Genomic DNA, 19,651 nt, shown 5'->3' with positions numbered 1-19,651 from the left:
GAAGAATGACCCCATACACTACTGTAACATCACAATGTCCATAGCTGATCAAAGACAAAAGGTAGAATTAACAAAGCATAGAGAGTTCTTTTATTTTAGAATCAGACCAGCAACTTCCGTTTGAAAAGTTTCTGTCATACTTCAGTGCAACCAGGATGGATACAAAAAGATAAGCCTTGGGTGAGTAGTGTCAGGTCTTGATTAAAATCAATCAAATCAACACAAAAATACATATATTTTTAAAGGTAATGCAAAGAAGAAAAAAATGAATACATTTCATTGAACAATTGTACAATTGCATCAGAAATACACATGTATTACTATCATCCACAAAACATTCTAGTGGCGACAATAGACATACAGGGCCCTCCACATTTATCAGCGCCCCTGGTAAAGTTGAGTAAAAAGAGGTATAAATTTTTTTATATTATAACAGTTTTATCTCAAAATGAGGGTGTATTTTTACACAGATGATGTGTATGTGGCTTAATTCAAAATTTGCTTTTTAAATAAAAAATAAAAAAGCTTTGTTTATGTGTTCATAGGCCTTTCTAAATGATCTGGTGCATTATGTCATATGTGGAAAAAAAAAACAAAAAAAAAACACCATGGACCCTTGTTGGACACTTGTTCAGACTCATGCATCATCACATGGGCCCTCTTTCAGAATCTCCATCTCCATCCGTAGGCACTTCATGGAGGCCGTGGCACACACACTCATGCTCCTCTGGCTCTTGGTCCTCAGCATCCTCACGCAGTATGCCCCCGGGGCGTCCTTAGCGCAGTCACGCGGGAACTTACACCCACACTTATCTGTGCCAACACAGACAGGACAACATGGCCACCAGATTTCAGTGGAATCAGAGCAGTATCAGAGTGCAATCAGAGTATCTGCACTTATGCATTACATCATGGGGAACAGGTGAGCTAGGAGCTTTAAAACTACTAGATAGGTTTAGATGTTATGTGTAGATTTGTAAAATCGATAAATATTATTAGCCTATTTCATTTGTAAAACTAGTAGATGTTATTACTGGATTTTATTAGAGGTATTTGCTGATTACATGTGTGTGATTGTTGGATGCATGTGCTTTGTGAAGTGTTTTATTTCACAGTTCTATTTTTGTATGATGTCCCAGTCTCTTTGTGACAGAGGGCGCCAGATTGCTCATATTATACATGCTCATCTGCTGGTTTATATATAGTGTGTGTGCGCGGGGGGTGTTTGTGAACGTGCCGTACCTGAGGAACAGGTCTCCCAGTCATAACAGGTGTCCGAGCCACAGGCCTGCTGGACGGCGCTCTGGTCAGACATTTGTGCACGGTAGCGGGCCCAGTCCTGGCTGGATGAGTCGCTCGGGCACGGTCCGTCGCTTGCCAAGAAGAGCCGGTCCCCATGGCAACGCCCCGAGTGGAAGCCGCAGAAAGACATCATGGAGAAGGTGTCCGCTGCCGCATCCAGGACACAGAAATCCTTCTTGTATGAGCTGCACAGACACACAGACACACACACACACACACACACACACACACACACACACATACACACAAACAACATACATTCTGAAAACTAAAATACTACATTATTGCATTTTTATTGTATTCTAATTAATCGTAATTATTATTATTGTAATTATTCTGTATTATGATATTTATACCTAATATTGGGAGTGACATACTGGTATTACTGAACATGATTAATTAATAGCTAGTAGGCTGTATTGTGGTGGTGATTTGGCTAAGGCAGAGAGAGTGAGATGTGCTAGAGGGGCGCTGTGAGAGAGGGGTCCAGCTGTGAGTGCGGTGTGTGTGTCCAGCTGTGAGTGCAGTGTGTGTGTGTGTGTGTGTGTGTGTGTGTGTGTGTGTGTGTGTGTGTGTGTGTGTGTGTGTGTGTGTGTGTGTGTGTGTGAGTGTGTGTGTGTGTGTGTGTGTGTGTGTGTGTGTGTGTGTCCAGCTGTGAGTGCGGTGTGTGTGTGTGTGTGTGTGTGTGGGTGTGTGTGTGTGTTTGTGTGGGTGTGTGTGTCCAGCTGTGAGTGCAGTGTGTGTGTGTGTGTGTGTCCAGTTGTGAGTGCAGTGTGTGTGTGTGTGTGGGTGTGTGTGTGTGTGTGTGTTTGTGTGGGTGTGTGTGTCCAGCTGTGAGTGCAGTGTCTGTGTGTGTGTGTGTGTGTGTCCAGTTGTGAGTGCAGTGTGTGTGTGTGTGTGGGTGTGGGTGTGTGTGTCCAGCTGTGAGTGCGGTGTGTGGCACAGTGGGAAGTGTAGTCTCACCGGCACTCCTCCCGCGGGATGCACACACATTTACCGGAGCCGTCCTGTTTCTCTCCCCTGGGACAGTTGCTGTCGGGCACAAATGGCTTATCTGAGGAGGAATCACAGACGTCCCTTAGAGAAGCACTTTTATGAAATACAGCAGTTTTTCACTGACTATTCGTTTCTTGTACAGTATATTTGTGAGTTCAAGCATCACAACAATTAAACAAAATCTAAATATAGTTACCGGTAATCAATTATATGCTTAAGTAATTAAACATAAATAATTAAACATAAACAACAATCATGAAACATGATAATAAACAGAAACATGGTTATTTAAATAAAATGTAGTAATCAGGTAGTAAAGTAAAACTACTGAGTGTAATTTGATGATACAGACCAGAATAATGTTGAGTCTCTTACCTGATGTGACTGAACATTTATTTTGCATACTAAACATATCTATCTGAACATTACTATCATTTAATGTCTGTCCCAATCCCCGGTACGCTTACAATATGTGATTCAATCAGATAAATTGAATGCTCAATTGGATTGACTGATCAAACATAATAATAATGTGTTTAATACAACAGTTTTATGTAATTGTAAGGTTATGTGTCATAAATGGGACAGTCCCATTTCCCTAATTGTTACAGTGTATTGTAGGGTCCAGGGTGATATTTCCAGGCCATGTGTCATGAACCTACCCTCCTGGCACTGGATCTCCTCAGGGATGAGTGGCTCCCAGCTCAGGCTGCTCGTACAGGTGTAATAGCGCGACCCAGAGGGACTCTGGCCGTGGGCAGTACAGGCCACGCCAAAGCTCTCCCCGACCGCATACTCAGCTTTCGCCGGGAACATGGTCATCTCAGCTGGGAGAGAGGGCTTGGCACAGACCTTCTCTGAAGGAAAACAGAGCCAGGAGGTTTAGGAGGGCTTTTTTTACTACACACATCAATTTAGAAGAAGGACTTTAGGAAGGAATGTATTTTGAATGTTATCCAAAACACTACATTTACTTTGATGGAATATTATTGTAATATGACTATGACTGTGATATTTTTTGTGTACTCTATAAGTATATGTATACAATAGATGTATTGCAATATATATGCCTGGTAATAGTATAGGTATTACATTTCAAGAATGGTGAACATCAAGGATTTCAGATGAACAGTATAAAAATGCAAACATACACCTCACAACATATATATTCATGATTCACTTGGCTTGTTTCCTCTCTAAACTCTTAAAACCGAATGTGTTGTCCCTATCTGGACACAGAGATGTGTTAAAAAACAAGACAAGTTGTGTTGTTTTCAACACAAGTTGTGTTGTTTTCGACGCAAGATATTTTCAACACATATTGTGCACAAATAAAAAAAGAAAACAATAGAAACTGTTGTTCCTATTTAGACACAGAGATGTGTTAAAAACAATGCAAGTTGTGTTGTTTTCAACACATTCGTTTTAAGAGTGTAGTGATGTCTTCCATGACATGCTCCTGACTTACTGATGCACTGGCCTGTAGCAGGCTTCCATGTGCCGTCAGGCAGGCAGTGGATGTATTGGTATCCCTCCAGCTCGAAGCCAGTCAAGCACAGAAATTCTTCGTGCTCGCCAAAGTCATACTGCCGTTTGTTGATCTGAAATGGCAGCAAGAGAAACAAGCCATGACATATAGTGGAGGAGGAGATGGAGGGTTTGGGGAGGAGAGGAAAAGGGAGGAAATAAAAGGCGATTGAAGAGGATAGGAGTGGATATATTTAAATACTCTCTCTCTATCTCTTTTCTCTTTCACATGTGACTAGTGAACTCTCTCTCTCTCTCTCTCACACACACACACACACACACACACACACACACACACACACACACACACACACACACACACACACATACACACATACACACACTGTTACACTCATACTATACCTACTTTAGAATGTGGTGCTTCATTGGGCTCAGTGTTGCAGTCGTAGGCTACATCTAGTTCATGATTTAATTAAGACCTCCCATGAGTTCATTTCTTAATTACATTTATGAAGACACAGGGTCCCTGGAGTTCTTTAAACCCACTGGGAACTGTAAAACCAAGGCACACTGTGTTTCTAAATGTGTTCAGTGAGCTCCGCATGTGGAGCAGCTGGACGCTGCCTCTTACCCTGAGGTGACTGTTGGCTGGGGGCTTTGGTTTGGGGCAGCCGGACTCAGGGGACACCTCTTTCTGATCCCCCTCGATCACAAAATCATCATCGTTTATGCAAACGTTTTGCCTGCAAGGCAAGGGCAGGAACACATGAAAATAGTTTACATTTCATGACACCAGTAGATCACAGCCAAATTCATACCAGAATACAAACATCTGAGCAATGTCAACCATGTCTTACAACAGTTACAATAGCAGATAGATAGATAGATAGATAGATAGATACTTTATTGATCCCCAGGGGAAATTCAAGGTCTCAGCAGCATACATACAACACAAACACATTCTTTCTTTAACAGCAGAAAGAGTAATTAAAGTATATAATATAAAAACACAACTAAGCAGTAAGGACAGTAGAAGACAGTAGAAGAATATGCTAAATATACTAAAATACAAATTATACTAACACTTAATACAATATATAAAAATATACTAAAATACAAATTACAAAAATACAAATTATACTAACACTTAATCCAAATCAATTCTAAAAACAGTATCCACATAGTGGTGATTAATAAATCAGAGGCGCTTGCAATGACTGAGGCAGGGACTGAGCCTGTGATTCTCTGTGCATAGTAAGGTATGGTAAGGTGCTCTAAGGTGCTCTGTGTGAATGAGTGTCATGGTGATAGTGCAATGGTGATAGTGGTCATGGTGATAGTGCAAATGAGTAAGTCAACAGTGCAACAATGCAGAAATAAAGTAAAGTAAAGTCTATATATCTATATATTTAACTATTTAAGAAAATGTATAAGTGTGGCCACAGTTTGCTGTGGCATGGAGGGGGGGGTTATGCATATGTGCTAATGTGCTAATATAGCACGCAAACAGTGAGGCATAAAGACAGTGGTACAAGTGGCTAGTGGACCGACAGTACCAAACATGGAGGGGGTGAAGAGGCAGGCAGACTATGCAGAGAAGTCTATCTCTCCTCTTCCCTTAAGTGAGGCATTGAACAGTTCAATGGCCCTGGGGACAAATGACTTTCTCAGTCTGTCAGTTGTGCAAGGCAGTGAGCGAAGTCTCCAGCTGATCAGGCTCTTCTGCTTAACAATAGTGCTGTGGAGTGGGTGACACTCATTGTCCAAGATGTTGATCAGTTTGTTCAGGGTCCTTTTGTCAGATAGTGAAGTGATGCACTCCAGTTCAACTCCCACTACAGAGCCAGCTTTCCTTACCAGCCTGTCAATTCGCCCCACATCCTTCTTCCTTGTGCTTCCTCCCCAGCATACTACTGCATAGAAGAGGACGCTGGCAACAACAGACTGGTAGAACATCCTGAGGAGCTTACTGCACACATTGAAGGACCGCAGCCTCCTCAGGAAGTACAGCCTGCTCTGCCCTTTCTTGTAGAGTGCATCAGTGTTGGCTGACCAGTCCAGTTTATTGTCCAGGTGGAGACCCAGATACTTGTAGGTGCTAACCACCTCCACATTGACCCCATCAATGTGGACTGGTAGCAGAGTGGGCTTAGACCAAAAGTATATGATGTAGGTACACACTCTTTCACTTACACAAACAAATGCACACACACACACACACACACACACACACACACACACACACACACACACACACACACACACACACACACACACACACACACACACACACACACATATTTAGGACTGCCTTACTTTTCGAAGATGGAGATAGGGCACTCTTCAGTCTGCCTGTTGGGCCCCTGGCAGACTTTGCCGCCCCTCATGGGTGCAGGGTTGTTGCACCTCCGGCTGCGGTGCTTCTTCAGATTGACATCACAGGGGCTCCAGGCACTCCAGCAGCTCCATCGCCCATCCACAGCCTCTGAGGGAGGACAGCAGGGTGGGAGACTGTCACTTCAGACATGTATTGCTACTGCCTGTGTGTCTGTGTGTGTGTGTGTGTGTGTGTGTGTGTGTGTGTGTGTGTGTGTGTGTGTGTGTGTGTGTATTTGAATTGTGCTAATTAGCCAGGCTATCCACCTCTGATAGATAGATAGATAGATAGATAGATAGATAGATAGATAGATAGATACTTTATTGATCCCCAAGGGGAAATTCAAGAAAGAAAGAAATTCTGGAGGAGAGGACCAGCGAGTAGCACATACTGATTGTGTCTGTGAAGCTGAACATTATGGAATGGATCACCGCTGCTGTCTGGGCCCTTACCTGAAATGTAGTCTGGGGCCCTTACCTGAGGTGTAGTCTGGGGCCCTTACCTGAGGTGTAGTTTGGGGCCCTTACATGAGGTGTAGTTTGGGGCCCTTACCTGAGGTGTAGTCTGGGGCCCTTACCTGAGGTGTAGTCTGGGGCCCTTGTCTCACAGTTGGAGCCGTAGGTGCCCGTTTGGCACACGCACAGGCACTCAGTGCCCGAGAGCACGGGGCGGGCATTATTTGGGCAGGGGGCACACTTACAGGAGTCAAACTCCTGCAGGTAGTCCTCTAGAGCGGTCACCATGTGCCTCCTCTTAGTGACCGCACATGGGAAGCCTCGCACAAGGTTTATTAATGGCGCCAGCTGTCAAAGGGAAAATGTCATTATACTGCTTTGATATCAGTAATATACGGGCTTTCTCATAATTCATAAATTTCAGTACTCACTAAAAGTGTCGAGACAAGGAATGTTTCTGTTTAAGAAATGTGGTATGCAATGCAACCTTCACTGGCTTTCCATATAACACAAGGTTTCATTTACACACAAAGAGTCTGAGTAGGCTTTAGTCTGACTCAGAAGCAGTTCACGATGTCACCGGGACTGACCTCATATTCTACTACAGCCGGGTTGTCTATGGTGGACTTGAGCCAGTTGGTGAAGGTGGTGCTGTCTGGGGCCACGCGGTCCTTCTCCCAGGCCAGAGCTGCAGTCTCTGCTGACCGACCTCCCTTCACCCTGGAGATGGACCGCTCGGACGACTTAAAGAAGGAACCTGACGATGAGGTTAAAAGGAGACAATATACCAGTAAGTTCTATTATAATTATTATTCACATTGAAGTTGCAATATGTGAATACTATGTGAATTATGCAGAAATTATAAAAAGCTCATATAACTTTTTTTTTGCTAAATGACTTATTTGCAAGCCAAAAAAACAATCATGAACATAATTCCACAATCTGATGTTACTGTTGTCCAGTGAAGGGGATTTTCAGACTCACCTTCATGTTTCTCTGTCATCTTATTTGTGCCACAGCTAAAGGATGATGAGCTTTTACGGAAGAAGAGGATAAAAAAGGAGGACTCCTGTCGGATACAGGAATTCACATGCTCATCCTTCAGACCTAAGGGTACACACACCACATGACACCATCCAGTTTTTGTCATTCTAGGCCTCTGTCTGGTTAGCATGTCAGTGAAAGTGAAGTACTTCTCTTCATTCAAAATAACTACCATGTGTAATTCAATTGAGTAATTCAAGAGTAGAGTTAATGCTGAGTTTGAGAGGACATTAAGAAACACTGCTTCCAATTAATCAACTTGACTTTTTCTATATAGGAATCAATCACATATTATCTGTGAATGTAATGTGATGTCCATGTACACAGTGTTCAGATGCCTTGTTTGGTTGTACCTGAGTTCTTGAGCTCTTCTCGGTTGTACTGGTACAGGATATCATAGAGTCCACCCAGGGTTCCCGCTGAGAAGTAGTGGGTACCAAACTGCTGGAACACCTCCCTGTAGAGGGGGTAGTTGTACTCCAGGGGCAAATGGTGGAGGAATTTCAGGAAGGGGTCGGAGAGGTACAGGTCTGACTCTTTCATCTTAAAGGTGGACGTGGCCAGAACCTGGTGGACGCGGAAGAACTTGGAGTCCTGTAGGACAGGTGAGGGGAAGAGGAGATCCTTAGTGTCATTATCTTATTACATCTCTCAGTAAGATGGGTGGATGAGTGGACTAATCATACATTAAAGAGGAGGGAAAATATACAAGTTCTTTGAAATGACAAGGGAAAATGTGACATTTATTCACAAACAATTATTTATGAGAAGCATACATCAACTTAACGTTTACATTTGAACACAGCTTTGTTCAGTAAAAACTGGGTTTTAGTTTATTGTCATTTCAGCTGATCCTTGAATGGGAAATAATGTCAGGGAGCCTATAGGACTGGTTGTTTTTGGCTCCCTCTGGTGTTGCTCTGTTTTTCGTTTCGCATTTCAGTTTTTTCCTGTTGCCACACCCTTGTCCTTATTTGGTCTGTTTCCTGTCTTGCCTATTATCTCCCAATTACCTTCCCACCTGCATTGTATTTCAGTTCGTTTGTTGAGTATTTAAACCCTGTGTTGTTTATTGTTCTTTGTCTGAGCGTCGTTTCTGTGTTTGTGAGACCTGCCTAGACTACCTGTTACCGGCACGTAAGCTCTGCTGAAGTTTCAGTTTTTTGTGCTCTGTTTATGTTTGAACTTATCCCGCCTGAGAGGTCTTTTTGTTATCAAGAGCCTGTTTTTTGCTGAAGATTAAGTTTGTGGATTTTTGATATTTTTCACTCCAATAAACCAAGACTGCAAGATATTCCGTAATCTGCATTTGATTCCTCTGGCCACCCTGACAGTACGATCAGACCAAGATGGAATCGGCAGATTTCACACAGCTCAAGTCTGTCCTGGAGAGACCGGGAGTGATGCTTGGGAAACATGAGAACCAGTTTGATTCCGTGCAGAAGTCCTTGGATTCCATTGCATCCAACCTCACCAATCTGGCTGCCCGGCTGCAACACCTCCAGCTCACGGTGTCCAAGTCGCCGCCTCAGTCCCAAGTGACTGGCTCAGCCTCTTCTTCCACGCAACAGAATCCAAACCCTGAGCCTTGTCTGCCTCCCCCTGAACCGTACAGTGGGGATCCCGGAACCTGCAGGTCTTTTCTATCTCAGTGCTCCCTGGTGTTCCAGCTTCAACCAGCAACCTTCCCAATCAATCGGTCCCAGATTGCCTATGTCATTACTCGCCTGACTGGCCGGGTCCGTGAGTGGGGAACAGCCATATGGGACGTAGATTCTCCAGCCTGCCGCTCCTTTGATGACTTCACAGAGGAGATGATCAAGGTCTTCGACAGATCTCTCCAGGGTCGGGAGGCCGCCAGGGAGATACTCCAGTCCAGACAGAGGAAGAGGTCCGTATCAGATTTTGCCATCGATTTTCGCACTCTAGCGACCACCAGTGGCTGGAATGTCGATGCCCAGTTTGATGTCTTCCTCAATGGTCTCTCTGACTCCATCAAGGATGAACTGCTTACCCGTGAGTTGCCTCAGGATTTTGATGGTCTGGTGGACCTAGCCATTCGCATTAAGAAGCGGCTTAAGCAGCGTCATAGTGAGTGAGATTATAACCGAGGATGAAGGTCACCTGCTGCATCAACCCGCAGTGTCTCACCGCCTCCTGCTGCCTCCAGTGATTCCCCTGAACCCATGCAAGTGGATTGAGCCCGTTTGTCTCCGGCTGAGAGGAAGAGGAGGATGGACTCCAGTTCTTGCCTGTATTGTGGCCATCCCGGTCATTTTGTTGCCCATTGCCCGGTAAAAGGCAACGCTCACCTGTGAAGGGGGAGTTACTGGTGAGCGCTACTCCTCTTCTACCTCCCTCTACAACCCGGTTCCTCATCTCAGCCACCCTCACTGCCAGGAGTCGCCGCCACCCTGTGTCCGTCCTCATTGATTCTGGCGCTGATGGGAATTTCCTGGATGCTCGTCTGGCCGCTGAACTCTCACGCCCATCAAGCTCCAACAGCCTCTTGAGGCAAAGGCCTTGACCGGGGCGAAATTGGCCCTGGTGTCCCACATCTCCCCGCCCTTGGGTCTGCTCATTTCTGGAAACCAGCAGGAGGTGTTGTCCTTTCACTAGTCACTGCTAGTCACCACATGCACCTATTGTCCTGGGCCATCCATGGCTGGTCAGACATAACCCACACATAGATTGGGCTAGTGGCAACATTATGGGTTGGAGCTTTTCCTGTATGTCTAATTGTCTGCATAATGCCCTCATTCCTCTGTCTTCAGGTCCTTCTAGTGCAGCTCCTCTCATTGACGACCTGTCTGGGGTACCCCCGGAGTATCTGGATCTCAAGGCTGCTTTCAGCAAGGCCCGAGCTACCTCATTGTCACCTCACCGCCCGTATCATATGGCCATTGATCTTCTGCCAGGTACGTCGCCGCCTAGGGGTCGTCTCTACCAATTGTCCATTCCTGAAACTAAGGCCATGAATGAATATATTGGGGATTCTCTAGCCGCAGTAATCATTTGACCCTCCTCTCCTGCCGGGGCGGGGTTTTTCTTTGTGGGGAAGACGGCTCCTTGCGCCCCTGCATAGATTACAGGGGTCTGAATGACATCACCATCAAGAACCGCTACCCGCTCCCCTTGATGACGTCTGCTTTTGAGCAACTACAGGGGGCCAAGATTTTTACAAAACTCTACCTCCGTAGTGCCTACCACTTGGTCCGAATAAGGGAAGGGGATGAGTGGAAAACTGCATTCCAACACGCCATCTGGTCACTATGAATACTGGGTCATGCCCTTCGGTCTAACTAATTGCCCAGCAGTTTTCCAGTGTCTTATAAATGATGTCCTCCGGGACCTGTTGGGAAAAATTGTGTGTGTTTATCTTGATATTTTGATTTTTTTTTTCCCCAATCTGTCTCAGCATGTTCAACATGTCCGCTGTGTCCTTCAACGCCTGCTCGAGAATCAGCTCTTGTCAGAGCAGAGAAATGTGAATTCTACAAGGAGAATTTTCCTTCCTGGGCTTCGTAATAACATCTGGGGGAATTAAGATGGATAGCCCCAAGGTCAAGGCTGTTACTGACTGGCCTCAGCCAACCACGGGACGGGAGCTCCAGGCGTTTCTGGTATTTGCTAACTTTTATAGGCGTTTTATAAGAAATGATGGCACAGTGGCCGCGCCTCTCACGTCCTTGACCTCTTCCAAGGTACCTTTTTCCTGGACCCCTGCCGCCGAAGAAGCTTTTTACTACTGCCCCTATTTTGTGCCGTCCAGACCCGACTCGCCAATTCATTGTTGAGGTAGATGCCTCAAATGTAGGTGTGGGGGTGGTTCTGTCCCAGCGCTCCACCACCGATCAGAAGGTCCACCCCTGCGCGTTTTACTCCCATCGACTCACCCCGACCGAGCACAACTATGACGTAGGGGACAGAGAGCTGCTGGCTGTCAAGCTCGCACTCGAGGAGTGGCGCCACCTGTTGGAGGGCACTGAGAAACCATTTTTAGTGTGGACAGACCAGAAGAACCTGGAATACTAACGGAATACAAACGTTTAAATCCTCGTCAAGCCCGTTGGTCTCTATTCTTCTCCAGGTTCAACTTCTCTCTGTCTTTCCATCCAGGCTCTAAGAATGGCAAACCTGACTCACTCTCCCGCCAGTTTCCAGATTCTGGTCCTGTTCCCGCTCCCAGTACCATCCTGCCTCTTCAGTGTGTTGGGGCCGTCACATGGGACATAGAGTCCACCGTCCATACTGCCCAGTCTGGTGAGTCCACTCCTTCTGCCTGTCCTCCTAACCGACTTTTTGTGCCTCAATCTGTCCGTCCCCAGGTCATGCAGTGGGCTCACACCGCTAAACTAACCTGCCACCCTGGAGTGAGGCGTACTATGGCGTTCATACGACAGCGCTTCTGGTGGCCTGCTATGGAGGGAGATGTAAAGCGCTTTGTGGATGCCTGTCCTACGTGTGCCCAGAACAAACCCTCTAACCAACCAACTGCTAGTCTTCTGCAACCCCTCCTGGTCCCCAAAAGACCCAAGTCCCACATAGCCCTGGACTTTGTCACTGGCCTGCCCACGTCCCATGGTAACACCACCATTCTCACTATTGTTGATCGTTTTTCTAAATCTGTCCACCTCATGCCTCTACCCAAACTTCCATCTGCCAAAGAGACTGCCGAGCTTGTAATTCAACATGTATTCAGGTTACATAGTCTCCCAGTTAATGTGGTTTCCGATAGGGGCCCTCAATTTACCTCTAATTTTTGGCACGCCTTCTGTAAACTGTTCGGCACCAAAGTCTGTCTGTCCTCAGGTTTCCACCCGCAGACAAATGGTCAGACGGAGCGTGCCAATCAGCAGGCGGAGACTGTTCTGTGCTGCCTGGTTTCCCAAGATCCAATGTCCTGGAGTCTTCAACTTCCTTGGGTGAAGTATTCCATGAACTCCTTGCCGGCATCTTCCACAGGCCTGTCCCCATTCCAGGGTTGCCTCGGCTACCAGCCTCCAGTGTTCCCAGCTCAGGAGGAGGATGTTGGGGTTCCGTCGGCGCAGGCCTTCATCCGACGATGCCGACGGACGTGGAAGTGCACCAGGTCAACTCTGCTTCGGGTCCAGGCGAGGGTCAAGGTACAAGCGGATCGCCATCGATCCAAGGCTCCACACTACGTCCAAGGACAGCGGGTCTGGCTGTCAACCCGTGATCTCCCCCTGAAGGAGGTCTCTCCCTAGTTGAATCCCCGCTTCATTGGTCCGTACCCCATCAGCAAGGTCCTCAGCCCCTTCTTCTGAAGCTCCCTCCCCCCCTCCTCCGCATCCATCCCACCTTCCATGTGTCCCGCATCAAGCCCTTTGTTTGCAGACTCATGTGCCCCGCGCCCAAACCCCCACCACCCCCCCGTCTGGTCGATGGGTCTGAGACGTTTTCTGTACGCCGTTTGCTTCAAGTTCGTTTTCGGGGTCGTGGCCTCCAGTACCTGGTGGACTGGGAGGGCTACGGTCCCGAGGAAAGGTCTTGGGTTCCGGCCCAGGACATCCTGGATCCTTCTCTCATCAGGGACTTTCGGCAGTGTTCCGGGGCCCCGGTGATCGACGCCAGGAGGCGTCGTTGAGGGGGGGGGGGGGGGGGGTACTGTCAGGGAGCCTATAGGACTGGTTGTTTTTGGCTCCCTCTGGTGTTGCTCTATGTTTTTCGTTTCGCATTTCAGTTTTTTTCCTGTTGCCACACCCTTGTCCTTATTTGGTCTGTTTCCTGTCTTGTAGGGGTGTGAATCTCTCATGTAAAAGACGATACGATTCACATCTAGATACATGGGCACGATTCGATACAAGAAAAGATACATGTTCATAAAAAACGATTCAGTACGATTCGATGCGATTCGATGCAGTTGAAGAATGGAAAGCATTCTGAAAGATTTTTTATCATTTGCTTAAGGTGCACATTAATTTTATATTATCAATTATCATGGTCATGTCAATTAGGCAAATACAAATGTGTGAATATGATTACCTAAATTGAGGTTTGTATCATATACTATATTGAAATGAGAAAAAGTATAGTCATTTCAGCCAAACAAAGCAGCCAAATACACTTTAGACTTTATAGATTTTCTAGAGTTATATCTGATTGTTTTCAATGAGCTGTAGCCTATTGTTGAGGTAAGACAATACCAAAATAAAATCAAGTCTGAGTGAATATGAGCAAAATAATAATAATTTGTAGCCTACATCGTTTTAGCAGCAAGGGTCAAATTAAGGAAATTAAGGAAATCCCTTCATCAAACGTAAGGCTACTCTACAGACTATCGTTGCCGTTTAGGAATGCTATAGTAAGTGTTTAATTTCGCGCTAGATTTTGACAAACAAAAGAGTAAAAACTGTCAAACACCGACAGAGTGCGAGTTGTCACGTGCTTAAGTTGCAGTAGATGTATGGGTAATGATGTTCTTTGACTACTTTGGGCAATGAGTGTAGCCCAAAACGAACTTCATTACCCACAAATCCGTGCCACGTGTAGTTTCAAAACAGGAAGTGGGATGAACGCGCTGCTTGCAACGTAAATCAGAGTCTAAGCGAGCAGAAAAGGTTTTGAACCGATTTGTAACAAGTAAATCGACCGGTTCATTTCAGTTTTATTCCGATACGGGGCTTCACATATCGATGTAGCCGTATCTTACACGTTAAAAACGGATACCGATACGTATCGGTTAATCTTTACACCCCTACTGTCTTGCCTATTATCTCCCAAATTACCTTCCCACCTGCATTGTATTTCAGTTCGTTTGTTGAGTATTTAAACGCTGTGGTGTTCATTGTTCTTTGTCTGATCGTTGTTTCTGTGTTTGTGAGACCTGCCTAGACTACCTGTTACCGGCACGTAAGGTCTGCTGACTTTTCATTTTTTTGTGCTCTGTTTATGTTTGAACTTATCCTGCCTGAGAGGTCTCTTTGTTATCAAGAGCCTGTTTTTTGCTGAAGTTTAAGTTTGTGGATTTTTGATATTTTTCACTCCAATAAACCAAGACAGCAAGATATTCCGTAATCTGCGTTTGATTCCTCTGACCACCCTGACAAAACCATTTAGAATACATACATACATCAATATATCTATCTCCATAAGGCAAAATTAAAGTCTGGTTTATATGCAGCTGGACAATTCATGTCTGCATGGTTCACAGTCATTAGATCTACATATTTTTGGGATCTGGTTCCCGCCCCCCAAGTAGAGACCCTCGGGAGCAGAAATTCTTTTTGCGTGAGCAGAAATCAACTTCGAGAGAGCTGAGTGATTTTTGAGTGGCCGTTTGGCGCGCTGGTCAGATTTCTCCTCGCTCGCACATTTTTCCTCGCTCGGGGAGCAGTTTCCTCAGTGCGCGAGCGAAGAGAATTTGCACACTCGCAGTTAATATCTACTAGTGTGAAATAATATAATACGCCAGAATGCATGTCTTATAGCGTGAGTGCTTTATGGCACTGTTGTGTCGCCATAATCTATAACATGAACCCAGAAGCCACTCTGCTAACCTTCTTCTGAGATGCCTTTATTGTAGTCTTGGTGGCGGAGTCCCGGTTAGAGTGGTGACTACTTGAGGCGCCGAATAAGAAGAAGTTGAAGCCGCCGCCAGATTCTTGGACCTGAGGACCTGAAGATATCTCATCTATCAGGGAATATGGCTTGCTCTGAATTTCCACACTATCCTCATTTTTGAAATCTTCCAGATACTCCACCTGTTGAAATGGAAAGACATCACATGTTTCAATACATTTGGGTGTTTGTATGGGTTTGTATGATCTTAAATAATAGGAGTTTGTATGGACTTCTAATCATAGATGATCTGCATTTGCATTGGACATACACATTATACCTTTCTACAACACAGATGTATCAATATGCATTTATTTAAAATAATGTCAGTTATAGGTAAATCATACAACTTATATTGACTTTAATGGGATATAAGATATAAGTATTCTGTAATGTGTCTTAAACTATAATCTCTTAATTCATCAACATCCCACAAAATGAATGCACATTATACCTCTGTGAGACAGAAATTGTGTGGGATGTGGATGATCATTTGAAAACTAATTGGGTTACACTTTACTTGATGGTATCTACATTGTAACATGACACTGTCATGAACGTGTCATAAACATTATAAACAAGTCATAAACGTATATGATATAACCATTGTTATCATGACAAGTTAGGGTTAGGTTTAGGTTTAGGGTTAGGGTTAGGGTTAGGGTTAGGATTAGAGTTAGTTTAGATTAAATCACTAATTGTTTTAGGAAAGATCAGAACAGAACCAGGAATATATTTACTACTACTACTAATAATAAATAATAATAATAATAGGTATATATTTGCTAATAATACATAGAGCTTCAGAAATTCAGAAACTGTAAACTGGGTCCTGCTGCTTTCCTACCTTGAGGTCATAACTCTCGATATTTGCCGGGATGCGGTACACAACCCTATTCTCTTTGCTCCGATTCAACGTGCAGTCCGCTCCCAGGAAGGAACTGTCCAAGACTGTGCCCCGCATCTCCTCAGCCATGATGTCAAACCTGTGGTCAACAGGTGCAACAATCCCAGCACACACTGAAAGATCACATGACAATGGGCTTCACGGTGGTATAAGGAATGGCTTGCCCTTCATTCGACCAATGGGCAGAGTGATGTTAACATATCAATTCATCTGCAAGGGCTGCAGTTCCTGTAGACCTCAGCTGATGGAAAAAGGTGCTCACAACACCATCACCTTTATCACATGATGATAAACATGTACATTTACTCTGTACTGTAAGTTGCTTAAAGGTGCCATATGTAATGTCCGCCAAAAAATCAATTCATACTCCACATTCCATAAAAGATGGGGGCAGTATACCTCCAGAAAGTGAGTTGGTCTACCCTAGAGTAACAACCGAGACAAATGTATTGCAGTTTGGCTGGCTGTTATGTTGCCCGCATACTGCCTCCCATGGCCGAAACTGGTATTATGACACCTGTCGGGCTGTGGCTAGTAATTTAGCATACTAATTCAGGTTGATATCTCTGCAGCACTATACCTTGTCAATTTTTTAATGACATCATCTCCCTTATTTCTTCTCAATCTTATGATGCGTGTAGCTAATTTTTTGGATATTTTTACCTCAATTCTTACACATGGCACCTTTAAGATCCCATATGGATCCTACTCTGGGAGCTGCCCTTCTCTGAAAGCCTCTGCTCAGTGGAGTGAATGTAAATTAACCCCTCTATGCCTTCTCCAAGCTCACACAGTAATGTACCAAAATCTACTTGTTGTGTGTGGTTCTCCAACACGTACCCATTTCCGGTGAGCTCAGCTCCTGGGATGGGAGTGTGTCTCCGTTTGCTCTTGCACACCGGGTTCAGCTGGCCACAGTTCTGCTCATCCGAGTTATCCCCACAGTCATTCTGCTCGTTACACTCCAGGCTGGGGTCAATGCATCTGCCTGGGGACACAGAGACGGGGATGGAATAGCCAATACCTTTTAATATAAATAGTGCAGATTCACCTTTTATTATTCATCATCTTTACACCACTGGCATCATCTTTGCTATTGTTTTCCATTTCTGAGCATATGCTTTATTCATATATATCTATAAGTGCTAAGGATGTAAAGTTTGTGTAAAGTGTCACAGAGCTATACAAATATAAAGATATGACTGTAAGTGTGTATATGTGTAAGGAAGAGGGGAGTGAGGAGGAGAGATTGTAAGAGCTTGTCCATATGTACCACTGTTACACTTGAACAGGTCTTTGCAGTTGATAGCCTCTATCCTGCATTCCTTTGGGGAGTGGCAGGGTCTCTCCTCCATCAGGGGCTCTGTGCAGTCCACTCCCCCAAACTGAGCTGGGGTCTCCACCGACCGTATCCGAAACTAGCGCACACAGAGAGCAGGTGGACAGACACACACACATATGTACATACGCAGACACATGCAACACACAATACACACACACACACACGCACATACGCACACACATACAACACAACACATGATACACACACACACACACATGCACGCACAAAAGCACACACATACGCACACACATACAACACACAATACGCATACACACACACACACACACACACACACACACACACACACACACACACACACACACACACACACACACAAACCACATACATAAACAAATACTATATGCACACATACAAACATGGAATGAGTACAATATTTGTCAATTAAAAATCTCCTTGTGTTTACTTTTTGCATGTGCATGTGTGCTGTTTCCCCACCTGCTTTTTGGCACATGGGGAGCACTCAGACCACGGACCATACGATGTCAGCTGACAATTGATTGGACACGCCTCGACATTACACGCTCGGTTTTCGTGGGCTACACACATGTTGTTACAGTTGTTTTTCCAATAGTACTCATCCTGACGCATCAACCTGCCAAAACACGGCCAAAACAGTTTTAATGTACGCATGCCTGTCTGGCCGAAAAACTGACATGAACTCTGGGAGATGAAGTTTATTCTAAACAGACACAGACGCGTATCACATTCTGTCTTGATAAAACAAGCCAGAATAATTTAATGTCATTCACAAGATCAAATACAAATACCATTTTTCATAAGTGCATATTAGCATGTTTTTTTTTTGTTGTTGACCGAAGCTACGTCCACTTACCTGCGTCTACTCTGTGTGCCGTGGTTGCAGGTTCGTGAACAGGACGTCCAGGAGGTCCAGGGGTAGTTGTCACAGTAGCAGCCAGAGATGAGTGGGACACTGGCCAGACCACAGAACAGGAACAGGAGCCAGCTGGAGTGATCCATGGATATGCCGGAGACTGATGGACAACAGATAGACTAACCTAACCCTAGGTCAAAGGTCAGTGGAGATTAGGATTGAGTCAGTGGGGAGATCGATAGATTGTCAACACACAGATGCACACCAAGCTCCAAATATAACCCATACAGTTCACGACAGCATGTGAGTAACATAAGCAATACAGGAGATCAATTATATGAAGATGTAGATGTAAGCCTCAAACTCCTTGTCCACACCTGGCCCTGATAACTGTACTGACATGTGTAAATACTTCCATGGACATAGAGTCCATGGCACAACATATTGGCATACATACACCACAGCATCAGGCATATAAAAAACAACACAAATGCACATGTATTCAGGTGCATGTGCGAGTATGCATGTGCATGCATGCACACTCACACATACTCAAATGAAGATGCAGATCTTCTTCCACACACCTGGGTTTTATATGATCCTGACAGCTGAACTGGTGATACCCTGGTGCTGCCTTGTCTTCAGTGATCCTCAGAGGCTTAAGTTGAACGTTAGCCTGAATGACTACTCGCTAGCAGTCAATAGATTTTTAAGCATTTGATCACCAACAATCAAAATGCACAACTTGCAACATGATTCAATAAGGTGGTAAGAGGCTAAGCCATCATGTAAAAGGAGCTCAAACTGAAAGCAAATAAGAAAGTGACACTAAGGAGTCTTTGAAACACAAAACAACACAAAGGATCCTTGAGTTTTTATGCTCCCATGTCTCCTCTGGGCTCTTCATTTACGCAACTCCTCGGCCAGCCCCCAGGCCTCTTTCTGCGGAGGCTGCCCGTAAATGTGGCCATCTGGATCCTGTCGGCACACGTCCTCCTGGACTCTGACAGTCTGACCCTTCAACTCAAGAGAAAGACAGGAAGAAATAAAGAAAGAGAGAGACAATGTTGGGTAGAAAAAAAAACAGTCAAGAGTGGGGGTGTATGCCTGTGTGTTTATAAGCCCATCCATCATTTTAGTGTGTGTGTGTGTGTGTATGTGTGTGCATGTGTGTGTGTGTGTGCATGCATGTGTGTGCGTATGTTACAAATGTGTTTACTGAACAAAATGTAACTGACCTGTTTTCTTTTTTTATTTTATTCAAATTGTTTGTGAAAGAGAAAGATGTTGCAACATGCACATAGC

At 44.9% G+C, this 19,651-nt stretch overlaps 1 protein-coding gene across 1 annotated transcript; it reads right to left on the bottom strand.

Annotated features, from left to right (window-relative positions):
- Window positions 1-67: 67 nt before the first annotated feature.
- Window positions 68-19,199, bottom strand: LOC143123259 (complement component C6-like). The gene is made up of 18 exons (XM_076284525.1): window positions 18,931-19,199; window positions 18,347-18,536; window positions 17,950-18,106; window positions 17,425-17,569; window positions 16,992-17,139; window positions 16,092-16,230; window positions 15,184-15,387; window positions 8,017-8,257; window positions 7,604-7,726; window positions 7,209-7,375; window positions 6,741-6,966; window positions 6,103-6,271; window positions 4,418-4,529; window positions 3,767-3,899; window positions 2,961-3,155; window positions 2,266-2,356; window positions 1,243-1,487; window positions 68-813 (listed from the first exon to the last, which is right to left on the bottom strand). Exons 2-18 carry the CDS (start codon window positions 18,490-18,492, stop codon window positions 638-640), a joined length of 2,817 nt encoding a protein of 938 aa, XP_076140640.1. The 5' UTR covers window positions 18,493-18,536; window positions 18,931-19,199; the 3' UTR covers window positions 68-637.
- Window positions 19,200-19,651: the final 452 nt, after the last annotated feature.

Source organism: Alosa pseudoharengus, unplaced genomic scaffold, assembly GCF_046254945.1.
Source record: "Alosa pseudoharengus isolate Yale_2024_CS ecotype anadromous, Long Island Sound unplaced genomic scaffold, YU_APseudo_1.1 YU_APseudo_1.1_scf_14, whole genome shotgun sequence".
NCBI lineage: Eukaryota > Metazoa > Chordata > Actinopteri > Clupeiformes > Clupeidae > Alosa > Alosa pseudoharengus.
Note: the sequence above shows the minus strand (reverse complement) of the source record. Positions and strands in the feature narration are given on the sequence as shown.

Bases quoted from the DNA above. Each gene is read 5' to 3' on its own strand.
- LOC143123259 (XM_076284525.1), bottom strand. From the start codon at position 18,492: ATGGATCACTCCAGCTGGCTCCTGTTCCTGTTCTGTGGTCTGGCCAGT. The intron at 15,388-16,091 runs GTAGGAAAGCAG...CCATTTCAACAG, and splicing joins TCGAGAGTTATGACCTCAAG to GTGGAGTATCTGGAAGATTT. The intron at 1,488-2,265 runs GTGAGACTACAC...GTGTCTGTGCAG, and splicing joins ATCCCGCGGGAGGAGTGCCG to CTCATACAAGAAGGATTTCT.